Source organism: Tupaia chinensis, unplaced genomic scaffold (genome assembly GCF_000334495.1).
Source record: "Tupaia chinensis unplaced genomic scaffold, TupChi_1.0 Scaffold000173_1, whole genome shotgun sequence".
NCBI classification, from domain to species: domain Eukaryota; kingdom Metazoa; phylum Chordata; class Mammalia; order Scandentia; family Tupaiidae; genus Tupaia; species Tupaia belangeri.
Genome location: NW_006159648.1, coordinates 1545316 through 1559271, shown reverse-complemented (window position 1 = coordinate 1559271; position 13956 = coordinate 1545316). Strand labels below are relative to the sequence as shown.

The following is a 13956-nucleotide window of genomic DNA, read 5'->3' as shown; positions in this document are numbered from 1 at the left end:
AGAAAGCAGGAAATCACCCCCCAGGGGGGATGGCCACGCCGCAATCCCTTCTCCTCCATTCTCCTCTCGGGATCTTGGGCACGCACGCACACGCGCCCGGCGTGAGTTTAAGCCACCGGGTCCGGGACTCGAACCGCGGTCGACTACATGGGAGTCCAGCGACATAGCCATTACACTAACTGCTGGTCCCTAGAATATTTTTCAATGTATATAGCCAAAGATGAAAGTCAAATTCTTTTTTAGCCCAAAACATGTCAATGAAATATTACTGTAGGAAATCCTAAATCTATAGAATTAGTATATTATTGAAAAGTTTCTTTAGAACTTTTGAGGTTATCTGAATGTACTGGACTGTTGGAAAAGTCATGACATATTTTTCTGTTTTCCTCTGGAAAAATGAGTCATTACTTTTCTGACGACCCAATAGTTGACATCTGTCTGTCCATCTGGCTTCATTCTTGAAATGTGAACCTTGTGCTGGTGAGTCCTTTGCTCCTATTCTCAACCTGGGGGGACATGTGATCCATGACCCTGCTACTTCACCTCCTGGTCAGAAAGACTGGCTCAGGGGTAAGGCATGCTTCCAAAAGACAGTAATGACACCAAATCTGGAATTTTTGCTGAAGACAGTGGGGAAATGTTTGCTGATAATCTTCAAACTCTGTTTGAAAGGTCAATCTAATAAACGTGGTGTTGCCAAGGGACAAAACGATAACGTAAAAGGAAGCCCAACACAGAGGAGAGGACCAATGGAGAAAGACAGATGTGAAAGACTGATATCCAATTGCCTCACTTGAATACCTGATAAACAAATAACTCAAGCCTATTAACCTGGGGCTTTGTAGTTAAAAACAGTTCTTTCTCATTAAAGTTTTTCAGGGTTCAGCTCTTTACAATTCGTAGTCCTGAAAAGTTGAGTCTTTTTTTTGTCTTGTGTGTATACTGCATGTGCTTTTCTTATAGTTAGTTCAGGCTGCTGGAACCAAACACACACACACACACACACACACACACACACACACACACACACACTGGGCAGCGTAAACAGCTGGAATTTGTTTCTCACAGTTCTGGAGGCTGAAAGTCCCAAATCAAAGATCAGCAGGGCTGGTTTCAGGTAAGGGCTCTCTTCTTAGCTTGTTTACAGCCTTCATGCTGTGTTGTCCTCCCATGGTCCTTACTCTGTGTGTGTGTGTGTGTGTGTGTGTGTGTGTGTGCATGCGTGTGCGTTGGAGGAGAGATGATCTCTTTTTCTTCTTTTTTGAAGATAACAGACACTAACCATTTCTGATTACAACTCTGTTATTATGACTTTGTTTAATCTTAATCATCTCCTAAAATCTCTGCCTTCAGTTAAGTTACCTTGAGGGGTAGGGTTTCACCACATGAGTTAAGGGGTACCCTGTTCACTTCATAGTAGCTTAGACTGATTTATGTTATTGATGACACACCCAAGGGATTGTGAACATGATTCATTTTTTTGGTATCAAATATTTAATTGATTGAACTTTTTGGGTACTTTGATAAATCATCACTGCATTACAACTGAGCCTTTAATCTTGTAGCTTCATCAACATTAACAGGTTCATTTTCAAGATGCCGCTGAGGAATCAGATCTTTCTGCACAAGTTCAAGAGAAAGGCCTCTTGAAAGGTGTGCAGATTCTTTTTGTATGTTTGCAAAAGTTTATTCACTCTACTTTTTCATCATTTACAATGTTTATCTTAAGATTTGTAGTAACTGGTTTTGCTTTGTTTTTAGCCTTGAAGTTTGTTTTTTTTGTTTTGTTTGTTTTTGTTTGTTTGTTTGTTTGTTTGTTTTTGCTAGCTATGTGAAATACATTCCTGGACTTCTGACCTCTAAATTTGTTCTTGGCCACTGTCAGACCTCAGACACGCGCATGCGTGTGTCTCCAAGTGATGCCAACTGCAGGCCAAGATGATTCACTTTTATATCATTGGTGCTTTACACATTTTTATGCTCATAGCAAGTGCTTAGTAATAGATTAATGCATTAATTATTCAACTGACAGCAGTTATAAGAAACTTGCTACAGAAAGAAAGGTAGTTATAATGATGAGATATATAAATGTTACAAATTGGAAAAGGATAAATGAAGACCATCATAGAAGAGCTCATGGTTCTCCATCTAAACAATGATTTACAAAATATATACCATAATATGACTGAGGATGGACATAAGGTACATGTGCACTGGGGCCAGCAGGTGGCGTGGATAAGAGCGTTGGACTCACACACGGCTGACCATGGTTCAAATCCAGGACCTGACAGCTTGCTTTCTCTCTTTCTCTCTCTTTCTCTTGCTCTGTCCCTCTCTGGTCAAATAAAAATAAATAAAGTCAAATTAAATTATTCTTAAAAAAAATCAAAGGTATATGCGCATGCACTTATATTGGAAGTCGGCATGTGTTTTTTGTTTTGTTTTTAATTTTGCTAGATGGTGCACACTAGAGAGAGATGAAGAAAAGGAAAGAAAGCAAGCCATGGAGGACGGTCATGCCACGATCCCTTTTCCTCCATTTCTCCTTTGGGGATTTTGGGCACACCCATGAACATGTGTGCACACCCATACACACAAACACCTAGGGCCAGCAGGTGGTAGAGTGGTTAAGATGCTGGATTCCCATGTGGTCAACTGTGGTTCAAGTCCTGGACCCGGTGGCAACACAGAGGAGAGGACCAATGGAGAAAGACAGATGTGAAAGACTGATATCCAATTGCCTCACTTGAATACCTGATAAACAAATAACTCAAGCCTATTAACCTGGGGCTTTGTAGTTAAAAACAGTTCTTTCTCATTAAAGTTTTTCAGGGTTCAGCTCTTTACAATTCGTAGTCCTGAAAAGTTGAGTCTTTTTTTTGTCTTGTGTGTATACTGCATGTGCTTTTCTTATAGTTAGTTCAGGCTGCTGGAACCAAACACACACACACACACACACACACACACACACACACACACACTGGGCAGCGTACACAGCTGGAATTTGTTTCTCACAGTTCTGGAGGCTGAAAGTCCCAAATCAAAGATCAGCAGGGCTGGTTTCAGGTAAGGGCTCTCTTCTTAGCTTGTTTACAGCCTTCATGCTGTGTTGTCCTCCCATGGTCCTTACTCTGTGTGTGTGTGTGTGTGTGTGTGTGTGTGTGTGTGTGTGTGTGCATGCGTGTGCGTTGGAGGAGAGATGATCTCTTTTTCTTCTTTTTTGAAGATAACAGACACTAACCATTTCTGATTACAACTCTGTTATTATGACTTTGTTTAATCTTAATCATCTCCTAAAATCTCTGCCTTCAGTTAAGTTACCTTGAGGGGTAGGGTTTCACCACATGAGTTAAGGGGTACCCTGTTCACTTCATAGTAGCTTAGACTGATTTATGTTATTGATGACACACCCAAGGGATTGTGAACATGATTCATTTTTTTGGTATCAAATATTTAATTGATTGAACTTTTTGGGTACTTTGATAAATCATCACTGCATTACAACTGAGCCTTTAATCTTGTAGCTTCATCAACATTAACAGGTTCATTTTCAAGATGCCGCTGAGGAATCAGATCTTTCTGCACAAGTTCAAGAGAAAGGCCTCTTGAAAGGTGTGCAGATTCTTTTTGTATGTTTGCAAAAGTTTATTCACTCTACTTTTTCATCATTTACAATGTTTATCTTAAGATTTGTAGTAACTGGTTTTGCTTTGTTTTTAGCCTTGAAGTTTGTTTTTTTTGTTTTGTTTGTTTTTGTTTGTTTGTTTGTTTGTTTTTGCTAGCTATGTGAAATACATTCCTGGACTTCTGACCTCTAAATTTGTTCTTGGCCACTGTCAGACCTCAGACACGCGCATGCGTGTGTCTCCAAGTGATGCCAACTGCAGGCCAAGATGATTCACTTTTATATCATTGGTGCTTTACACATTTTTATGCTCATAGCAAGTGCTTAGTAATAGATTAATGCATTAATTATTCAACTGACAGCAGTTATAAGAAACTTGCTACAGAAAGAAAGGTAGTTATAATGATGAGATATATAAATGTTACAAATTGGAAAAGGATAAATGAAGACCATCATAGAAGAGCTCATGGTTCTCCATCTAAACAATGATTTACAAAATATATACCATAATATGACTGAGGATGGACATAAGGTACATGTGCACTGGGGCCAGCAGGTGGCGTGGATAAGAGCGTTGGACTCACACACGGCTGACCATGGTTCAAATCCAGGACCTGACAGCTTGCTTTCTCTCTTTCTCTCTCTTTCTCTTGCTCTGTCCCTCTCTGGTCAAATAAAAATAAATAAAGTCAAATTAAATTATTCTTAAAAAAAATCAAAGGTATATGCGCATGCACTTATATTGGAAGTCGGCATGTGTTTTTTGTTTTGTTTTTAATTTTGCTAGATGGTGCACACTAGAGAGAGATGAAGAAAAGGAAAGAAAGCAAGCCATGGAGGACGGTCATGCCACGATCCCTTTTCCTCCATTTCTCCTTTGGGGATTTTGGGCACACCCATGAACATGTGTGCACACCCATACACACAAACACCTAGGGCCAGCAGGTGGTAGAGTGGTTAAGATGCTGGATTCCCATGTGGTCAACTGTGGTTCAAGTCCTGGACCCGGTGGCCTGAAACTCATGTCGGGCATGTGTGCATATGTGCCCAAGATTTGAAAAGGAGAATGGAGGAGAAGGGATTTCAGCGTGCCCATGCCCCTGGTGGGGGGAGGGGGGAGATTTCTCACTCTCTGTCTCTCTGTCTCTCTGGTAAATGCACATGCCATATAGCAACAATCTCTCAAAAAAGAAAAGACAAACTCCCAAATCCTTATACAAAATACATAAACAAATCATCAATCAAACAAGAGAAAGAAAGAAAATACAAAGACAAAACAAGTCCCACCTAGAAATTTACTGAGGACTGAAGGCACACAAGTCAAAGACAAATGTGCTGAGATGAAAAACACATGCAGCCTTAAAAACTGCATGGGGGACCAGCAGTTAGTGTAATGGCTATGTTGCTGGACTCCCATGTAGTCAACTGCAGTTCGAGTCCTGGACCTGGTGGCTTAAACTCACAGAAGTATGTGTGCATGCATTTCCAAGATCCCGAGAGGAGAATGGAGGAGAAGGGATTGTGGCATGGCCATCCTCCCTTGGGGGTGATTTCTCACTTTCTATCTCTCTGTCTCTGTCTTTCCGGCAAACTCAAGTGCCCTATAACAAGAACCTCTCCAAAAAGAACAAAAACAAAACAAGACAAAAAAACCTTCAATTTGGTAAGTTTTGATGTTTCTGCTATTAAGGGTGAATTAGTTATAGGCCTACATTTTTAAAATATAGCACTAAGTCTTATAATATCTGACTATAGCCTTTTCTTAAAAATTCATGAACCTGATTTTTCACTAATAAGTAATGGTACATACAAATACAATGTTAAAATTGACAAGGATAGGACTACCTTCACCAGCATGCATTCCCCAAGTTGAACTGCAAATATCTAGTTGTAGAGTAGTGTAGACAGTAAGACCCTGTTTTCTTATATGTAGTAGATATAAGTAGCATTACACCATGACTACAGATAGGCCAGCAGGTGGCATAGTGGTTAAGGGACTGGACTCCCACGTAGTCAAAATGCAGTTCAGGTCCTGGACCCAGCGGCTTTAAAATCACACTGGGTCTACATGCATGCATGAGTATGTGTCCAAAGTCGCAGGAGTAAATGGAGGAGAAGGGATTGCGGCAGGACCATCTCCTCCATGGGAGGTGATTTCTCACTTTTCCTCTCTCTGTCTCTGTCTCACTCCTCAACGGGCATGCATATAAACCCTATGGTGAAAACCTTTTAAAAAATGTGACAATTGAAGTGGTTACTTCCAGGAGGTAGAATCTGTGGTCACTAGCCAACATTATAATTTGAAGGAAAACTTAAAAGAGAGAAACGTAGTATAGACAATGATGAAAAGGATGACGAAGACACAGGAAACAGTGTTCTTACCACTCCCCTAGTATTTTTAAGGCATAAAACTATATTCAAAAATACCACATCTGGGTCCAATAGGTGGCATGGTGGTTACAGTGCTGGACTCTCAAATGGCTAACTATGGTTTGAGTCCCAGACCCGGAGGCTTGAAAATAGTGCTGGGAGCATGTGCGGGCATGCCCAAAATGCCAAGAGGAGAGTGGAGGAGTAGGGATTGAGGCATGGGCATCTGCCCTTAGGGGTGATTTCTCATTTTCTCTCTCACTGTCTCTCTCTCTTGGGCAACTGCACATGCCCTATAACAAAAATCCAGAAACAAACAAAACAAAAAAATACATCCATTCATCAATAAAACTGGAACAATATCTAGATGACTAGATTAGACAAAAAGTAAATGAAATGATATATGTAAGGTACCTAATAGTGCATGGCACATGCAGCTACTAAATGAATGTTAGTTTCCTAGCTTTGCTGCCTGTTCATTGGTGAATAGCAACAATATAACATTCTCTAGACTGTCTTTTTTCCTCTAGTTAGAAAACAGAATCACAGTTTATTAAACATTTTGTTTCAGACTTGAAAGAGGACTATGCAGCACAGAAATAGATCCAAATCCTTGTAAAAAAAAAAAAAAAAAAAACCCAAACAAAAAAATCTTCTCAATACTAATTATATCTGTGACAGATAAGAATGACAATGGAGATAAAAACTTCACATATTAAGTTAGTGACCTAGAAAGGAACAAGCCTCATTTCAACACAGCTCTTCAAAAAATCACTCATTAAGGAATGTCTTCCACTTAAAAAAAAAAAAAAAAGTAGAATTTTTCTCAACTATTAAAAGCTATTCGCTAGAATCCTGGATTAAGTATAAAAGAGTTCTTCTTTTATAAATTTTTAAAATTTTTATTTACTTGAGAGATTTTTGCTATGAGGTGTGTGTGCTCACAAGAAAGACAGAAAGTGAGAAATCACACACACCCCCGGGGGGGGGATGGCCACATTGTAATCCCTTCTTCTCCATTATCCTCTCTGGAGTTTGGGCATGTACCCACACACACCGAGCATGGGTTTCAAGCCTCTGGGTTCAGAACTTGAACCATGGTTGCGACCAGCAGTTAGCATACGGCTATGTCGCTGGACTCCCATGTAGTCAACCATGGTTTGAGTACCGGACCCAGTGGCTTAAAACTCATGCTGGGCACGTGTGTGTGCATGCCCAAGGTCCCAAGAGGAGAATGGAGGAGAAGGGATTGCAGCATGGCCATACACCCTGGGGCGGGGTGGGGTTGATTTCTCCTTCTGTCTCTCCGTCTCTCTGTCTGTCTGTCTGGCGAGCACATGTCCCCTATAGCAAAAACAACTCAAAAAAAAAAAAACTTGAACCATGGTCCACCATGTGCAAGTCCAGAGCCTTAACCACTATGCTACCTGCTAGCCCCCTCATTCAATTTTTATTAAGGTGGTAGAAGACCTGAAATTCTTAGAATCAAATAGAATACAGACAGTTAAAGAGCCTAAAGAGTTTGTATTGTGTCTTCTACTCCTTCATCTAGCCTTGGCACCCTGATCGGATCATATGGAGCCTAATAATATAGGGTATTCTTAAAACACATATTTGTTCAACAGAATATTGCCAAAAAAACTGGAGAAAGAGAGAGAAAGAGGGTCAAACAAACCTTCACTGGGGAATGTTCATACTGCAGTCTCGTCTCCATTTCTCGCTCCTTTTTGGATTCTGGGCATGCCCACACACATTTGGCACGTTTCTCAAGCCGTAGGTTTAGGACTTGAACAGTGTGGTTGGCCAAATGGGATCCAGTCACCTTAACCACCCAGCCATGGGCTGGTCCTAACCTTTCTTTTAAATAAGGTAATTTCTGATATTTGAGAAGTCACAACAGAAGAAAAATACACAGTGAAATATAGGTGAAAAAATTTAAAATCATCAATAAATGTATGTTTTTTATATACAATCTCTCGTAAAATTTTTAGTTCATATATTAGGCTGTTGGGAAAACCAAGGCAAATTTTTTTGTTTTTCTATGCAAGAGTGCATCATGACTTTCCTGACAACCCAATATTAAAAATTGAATTCCAGCATGAAAACTTTGCTGCTATTTTTGTGTGTATTTATGGATAAGCTCATCATTGTGCAAAAACTGTATCAAGATGAAACCTGTGAATAAAAAATAAATTCACGCCAGCTCGGATAGAGTATTTTACCTTTTCACTGATGTTCTCATAATCCTTCAAAATTCCTAATGGTGCACCCATTATAAAAAGACTAATGTCAAAAGAAAATACTTTTTCCCTCATATATAAAACATTAATGAGACTTTAGTGTAGCATAAAGTCATGATTTAATACCCTTGCCTATCGATGTGTGAAAAGAAAGGTACTCAGACAGACATGGGCACAAATCCTGGTTCTACCACCTTTGCAAGATAATGAACCTCTATTAATGTTAGTTTTTTCCTCTATAAATTGAGAATAATAAAGCCAGCCTCTCAGGATAATTCTGAAAATTAAATGACAGAATGCTTACACAGTGATCATGTAGAGTAAGCACTCACTAGTCACCATTCTTAGTGTTATTTGAAAAGACATTTGAAGAAGGATGCTATCAATTATCATATATATGATATAGATGTATGTGCAAATAAAGGATAAAAAAAATGAAACTTGGTGACAAGGATATCAAGAAAATAACAGAAGGAAAGGTCAAAGGGAAGAGGATACCAAAAAGTGAATACTTAATAATCAAGTAGGAATTCTTTTAAGTGTCTGAGGATTCATTTAAAAAGATGATAGCTAATTACTTTGAAAGGTTTATCATGAGACTAACCAAATAATCTTATATTGACTTATTTCAGCATTTACAGGTGATTAAAATAATTATAATAAATAAATAATACATTAACAAGCATTATGTCAAGTACTTTTCAGGAATCATTTTCTTTGTCCATATTGGTTCATCAAATAACTATATAAGATAGATTTTATTATTCTTAACCCTATTTTTAAAATGAAGAATTGGGTAAAATGAGACTAGTAGGGACTTCATTTGAAGGAAAGTTTAGCTGACTTTGAGCCCTTTAGTGACCTCAGTATTCTATCTTCCTTTCAATATTATTTAGAAAGACTAGAATGTTTAAGTGGAAATAACATATAGAGATCAAAAATCCATTTTAAAACAGCTTACAGAAACTTTGAAAGATGTATCGGTCCAAAACACTGAGTACCAAAAGAAACTCAGAAATTTGTTGTAAGTTTTTCTTCCAACATTGTTGGAAGATTTTCTTCCAATCTCTTGTTAATTCACAAAAGAAGCTTATCTTAGACAAAGTATTTCTGTGTTTTTTGTTTTTTTTTTTAAAAAAAAAAAAAAAAAAGAACCAAGAGCTGCCTATCCATGCAGAATTCAAGAATAACAATGAGATCTGCTGACTAATGTGTAAAGAAATAAAAACGTTCTCTTTTTCTAAAAACTGACAGGTGAAGTCAATACAATTTTCTTTTTTTTTTTTTTAAGAGAGGTTTTTGCTATAGGGCACATGCACTCGCCAGAGAGACAGAAAGAGACAGAGAGCGAGAAATCACCCCCCAGGGGGGATGGCCACGCCGCAATCCCTTCTCTTACATTCTATTCTCTGGATCTTGGGCAAGCAAGCACACGCACCCGGTATGAATTTAAACCACCGGGTCCAGGACTCGAACTGTAGTTGATTACATGGGAGTCAAGTGACATAGCCATTACGCTAACGGCTGGTCCCAACTCAATTTTCTTAATAAAAATAAAGCAATTAAAATGATTATCTGTTACCAACCTGATATTTGTATTTAATTACTTTTTCTTCCTTTTTTTTTTTTTTTAATTTTGCCAGAGGTCATGCAAGCTTGTAGAAGAGGAAAGAAAGAGAAAAAGAGAGAGAGGAACTGAGAAAGCACGCCCACTATGGGGGAATACCGTAATCTCTTCTCCTCTGCTCTTTTCCTGGGATTTTGAACACACGCACACACAAGTGTCCGGGGTTGGTCAGGGACTTGAACTGCACCGAGGGCCCTGTGGGATCCAGTCACCTTAACCACCACGAGACACGCTCTATTTCCTCTTACCATATTCTGCTTGTTGAGCTGTTTTGCTCAGTGGCAGCAGCATGATTTAATCTGATCATTTGGTCACAGCAGTTTAAATAATTCTAAGTAGTCAGTTTGCCAGAACTAAAATCTGGTATTAACTATTCTGACCAGGGCCTGTTCAGGGAGTAAGGTTATTACACTCTGAACTGTCCCCCAGATTCCAGCTGCCAGCAGGAAAGCCACAAGTAATTTATTCAGACAATTTCACTCTCCTTTAATGAGTGTGAACACCTAGTAGCTTCTGTGAAATATACATGGTCTCAATTGTGTTTTCATGTAACTCAACATGAAGGTCAAGTGAAAAATCTCGACACTAAAAGTATTAGAAAAGATGGTCAATATTAAATTTAATTGTGCTAAAATTTAATATGTGCTATATGACTAAAGTTTGAAAACTGTATTCATGAACACATAATATCAAATGAGAAAAATGTGAATTTATTCTCTTTAACCCACTCCTTTTTAAATTATTTTTAATGAGATTTCATGACTGCTTTGCTATTTCAGTTTCTAGTTGTTTCAGTAAATTCTTCAGCAGAAGAATATAATAGATTTTATTCATTGAACTAAATCAATTCCTCTAATGACTCAGTACTATTTTGGATAATAAAGCTGTTTTCCAGAGGGGTTAGAATTCACATTCATACTTTCCTCTGTTTGCAAATGTAACTCTCAAAAGTTTTAACTTTCTGAGATTTTGTACATATGTAAGTTTTGATAACCACTCTTAGAACACTGCAGTAATATTCAATTCTCCTTGTGGAGACAGTATTCTCAAATATAAAAATTCGCATAGAATCATTTTACTAAGATACTGCACACACACACCCAACGTGTTTGCCAAGCTGTTGGTCTGGGACTTGAACCAAGCGGTCAGCCTTGTGGGACTCAACTGCTTAAACACCACCTTCAGGCGTGATCATCCCTGTGGAGAGTGCTTTCTCACTTTCTCTCTCTCTCCTCCCCTCCATCTCCCCATTCCCCACCCCTGCAAGTACACATGCCCTATGGCAAAAGTTGAAAGAAAAAAAATAAACAAATGAAAAGCAAGAAAAAGTCATTAAACACAAACACAAGGTTTGTAAAAGATAATCTTTTTGTAAAAATAATTGCTTTATTCTTATTAAGAAAATCGTATTGCCATCACCTGTCAGCTTTCAGAAAAAGAGACTATTTTTATTCCTTTATGCATGTTATACAACTGGCCCTGCTTTTTCTTTTCCTTCTATTTGAAATGTTCTATTCTGGATGCTTTTTGCTGTATTATTTACTAATATGTTACATAATATTCCAAACATATGTTTTACACCTAAAACAATTGCAAAGACCAAAGGCCTCAACAACCAGAAATTTTTAAATAAACATCACAATATACCTACCATTTGGGGGAGGGAAGAGGTGAATGGCAGAAAAATGAGTTTTCTACTTTAGGGTGCAAAGACTTTGATTTCTAAACTTACTGTACTTAATAGAAAATAATCTCACTGCTGTGACTGGTCTCCTGGATGCTTTCGTAAGCAGGGACCACTCCTGGACACGGAAGGACAGTCCAGTCTGACTTGGCTTATGGTGTGAGCAATTCACTGGGCCACCAAGCCTTATGCTGCTTGAGACTAAAGAGGATGGACTTCCCATAAATAAAACTGAGAGCAAGTAACTTCAGTGAAGACACGTGGGAGGGTCTGAATTTACATATAACTGAGGCTTTATGTAGGAGAAGAGGAAGGAAGTGGGAGGAACTAAATTTACATATCTGAGTTTTTAGTAGAAGGCATCTAGGAAAGGATGTCAGAGTCAAAAATACTGATCCGCTCTGCCCACTGATCACCTTGATAATTCTGGAAACACAGGAGCCACATGACCTCCTCTACAAAGTCAAGCATCCTGAACCTTGCCTGTAGGACTCAGAGTAAATCTGAAGGCCAACAGAATACGGTGTGTACAGAATACTTTATAAACTGAAACTCAAAGTATACACATTTGCACTAAGTATTTGTAGTAGTAGTATAGCAGTAGATTAGAATATGGTGAACAGTGACCACTAAAGATAGATATAGTCTGATTTAAAAGAATAAAACATACTGGGGCTGGCAGGTGGTGTGGTGGTTAAAGAAGCTGGACTCCCACATGGTGACTGCAGTTCAAGTCTCGGACCTGGCAGTCTGCTTTCTCACGTTCTCTCTCTCTCTTTCTCCTTCCCTCCCCTCTCTCTGTTTTTCTCCGGTCAAATTAAAATAATAATAAAGTTAAATAAAATTATTCTAAAAAAAGAAAAAATACCAGTCATAGTGGTACAGGTGATGGGTACCTCCGTGTGCTATGGGATCCCTAATAGGATCCCAGTTCCTGGGGTTGACCTGAACACAACTATGTGCCTGGCTTGCCTGTGATCTTAGCTGACTAGAAGCCTGGGGACAGGATTTGGGTGTAAAAAGACCTTGTTGCAGGTCCTTGTGTCTTTCTCTTGCTCATCAAAGAAAGAAAGAAAGTTGGGACCAGCAGATGGCATAATGGTTATTTCGCTGGACTTCCACATGGTCAACTGTGGCTTGAGTCCCAACCCGGAGGCTTGATACACACCAGGCATGTGTGTGTGCGTACCCAAAATCCTGACAGGAGAAAGGATTGTGGCGTGGCCATCTCCCCCAGGGGGAGATTTCTCGCTTTCTGTCTCTCTCTGTCTCTCCAACGAGTACACATACCATACAGCAAAAATCCCTCTTTAAAAAAAAAATCCCAGAATAGCTACATGTTTCTTTTATTCACATTTTAAATTTTTTCCAAGTTACATATGTAAAATAAACTGATCTTAACATTTCAATCAGTTTTGAGAAATTCCTAGATTCAGCTAGCCCACACCTCTATGAAGTATAAGATATCCCATTACCCTTGTTCCCTGGACTCCCTTCCTCTTGAATCCCCTCAAGTATTCCTTCCTCCAACCTCCACTGATTTCTATTTCCAATAAATCTTATAGTTTACACTCTGTGGTATTTGGCTTTTTATTCAACACTGTGTTCCGGAGAGTCACTTTTTGTTGTTACACCTATCAGTAGATTATTCTTTTATATTGGTTAGTTACTTCATGCTGTAAGAATATACCAGTTTCTTTATCCATTCTGCTCGAGAAGAATAAACTATTTCCTGCTTTCGGCTATTATCAATAAAGCTACTAAGAACATTCTTGTACAAATTTTTTGTGAATCTATGTTTTTATTTCTCATAAAGACTTGGGATTCAAATTACTGAACCATCAAGTTGCTGTATATTAATTTTTATGAGAAACTGACAGTTATGAACCAGTCTGATCATTTCTGCCTTTAATTGGGATATGGGATCTATTTATACTCATGCAGTTGAGTATAAATCTGTTCTTTCTTTTGCCTGGTTTCGTGAATAGGTAAATCCAGTTTCTTTGTTACTTTTAATTTTCCAAAGGGCACATATACTTGTCACAGAGACAGGAAAAGTTTGAAAGCACCTCCATGGGAAATAGTCACACTGCGATACCTTTTCTTCCATTTCTCAATGCTTTCAGGATTTGGGGCATGCATGCAAGTGTGTCTGTCTGGTATGTTTAAGTCGATGGGTCTAGGATTTGAACCGCACAGTTGGCTATGTAGGATCTAGCCACTTTAATCACTACGCCACAGGCTAGCCCAGTATTTTTAACCTACTGTATTTAACCTTCCCTATTGACTTTTTATTTTGGCTGATACTAGTTTCCCACAGCTGCTGTAAAAAAGCACCGTGACCTAGGTGGCTGAAATGACGGACATTGAGTTTCTCCCCTAGCTGCCAGTCATTTGCTGGCAATCTTTG

General features: G+C 38.8%; 3 protein-coding genes across 12 annotated transcripts in view; all 3 read right to left on the bottom strand.

The window, feature by feature from the left end:
- ADGRL3 (adhesion G protein-coupled receptor L3) overlaps positions 1-13956 on the bottom strand; it is a 609531-nt gene that overhangs the window by 437841 nt on the left and 157734 nt on the right. The window lies entirely within an intron of this gene.
- LOC102481367 (uncharacterized protein C8orf59 homolog) lies at positions 1540-3290 on the bottom strand. Its single transcript, XM_027770942.1, has 3 exons — positions 3242-3290; positions 1715-1878; positions 1540-1620 (listed from the first exon to the last, which is right to left on the bottom strand). The coding sequence occupies exons 1-3, from the start codon at positions 3288-3290 to the stop codon at positions 1540-1542; spliced, it is 294 nt and encodes a 97-aa protein (XP_027626743.1).
- Positions 3499-10153, bottom strand: LOC102480943 (uncharacterized protein C8orf59 homolog). The gene is made up of 4 exons (XM_027770941.1): positions 10111-10153; positions 3773-3833; positions 3674-3731; positions 3499-3579 (listed from the first exon to the last, which is right to left on the bottom strand). Exons 1-4 carry the CDS (start codon positions 10151-10153, stop codon positions 3499-3501), a joined length of 243 nt encoding a protein of 80 aa, XP_027626742.1.

Coding starts and splice junctions, on each gene's coding strand:
- LOC102481367 (XM_027770942.1), bottom strand. CDS start 3,290: ATGATTAAGATTAAACAAAGTCATAATAACAGAGTTGTAATCAGAAAT. Junction 1,879..3,241: donor CAGAGTTGTAATCAGAAATG/GTTAGTGTCTGT, acceptor GAGGTCTGACAG/TGGCCAAGAACAAATTTAGA. Junction 1,621..1,714: donor CAAATCTTAAGATAAACATT/GTAAATGATGAA, acceptor GAACTTGTGCAG/AAAGATCTGATTCCTCAGCG.
- LOC102480943 (XM_027770941.1), bottom strand. CDS start 10,153: ATGCTGCTGCCACTGAGCAAAACAGCTCAACAAGCAGAATATG. Junction 3,834..10,110: donor AGCTCAACAAGCAGAATATG/GTAAGAGGAAAT, acceptor GAGGTCTGACAG/TGGCCAAGAACAAATTTAGA. Junction 3,580..3,673: donor CAAATCTTAAGATAAACATT/GTAAATGATGAA, acceptor GAACTTGTGCAG/AAAGATCTGATTCCTCAGCG.